This window comes from Galeopterus variegatus, unplaced genomic scaffold (assembly GCF_000696425.1).
Source record: "Galeopterus variegatus unplaced genomic scaffold, G_variegatus-3.0.2 Scaffold3938, whole genome shotgun sequence".
Classification (NCBI taxonomy): Eukaryota; Metazoa; Chordata; class Mammalia; order Dermoptera; family Cynocephalidae; genus Galeopterus; species Galeopterus variegatus.
In genome coordinates this window covers 202,741-202,965 of record NW_007730049.1, presented here as the reverse complement: position 1 = coordinate 202,965, position 225 = coordinate 202,741, and the positions used below count along the sequence as shown (strand labels likewise).

At 50.2% G+C, this 225-nt stretch overlaps 2 protein-coding genes across 2 annotated transcripts in view; one reads left to right on the top strand and one right to left on the bottom strand.

The window, feature by feature from the left end:
- The window catches only part of BTBD17 (BTB (POZ) domain containing 17), a 15,796-nt gene that overhangs the window by 6,942 nt on the left and 8,629 nt on the right, over nucleotides 1-225 (top strand). The window lies entirely within an intron of this gene.
- Nucleotides 1-225, bottom strand: part of GPR142 (G protein-coupled receptor 142) — a 6,664-nt gene that overhangs the window by 6,366 nt on the left and 73 nt on the right. Inside the window, 1 exon segment of the mRNA XM_008586331.1 lies at nucleotides 15-105. Within this exon segment, the coding sequence (XP_008584553.1) occupies nucleotides 15-105 (91 nt within the window).

Sequence of the window (225 nt, the reverse complement as noted above, 5' to 3'; positions counted from 1 at the left end):
GTGGTCAGATTCACCTGCCAGAATCTGCTGGAATCCTTTGATGGTCTTCTTCAGAAGTACTGGCTTCCCTGCAGGACTTGTGAAGACCTCAGCCACCTGGAATGGCTGAGACCACAAACCCTGTCTTTTCCATGCACAGGACACAGCGCTCTTGTCTCGCTCAGAAAGTGTCTCCATACCCAGGATGGCAATATGTCCTGCAGGGATGTGTAGTATGAAAGGATA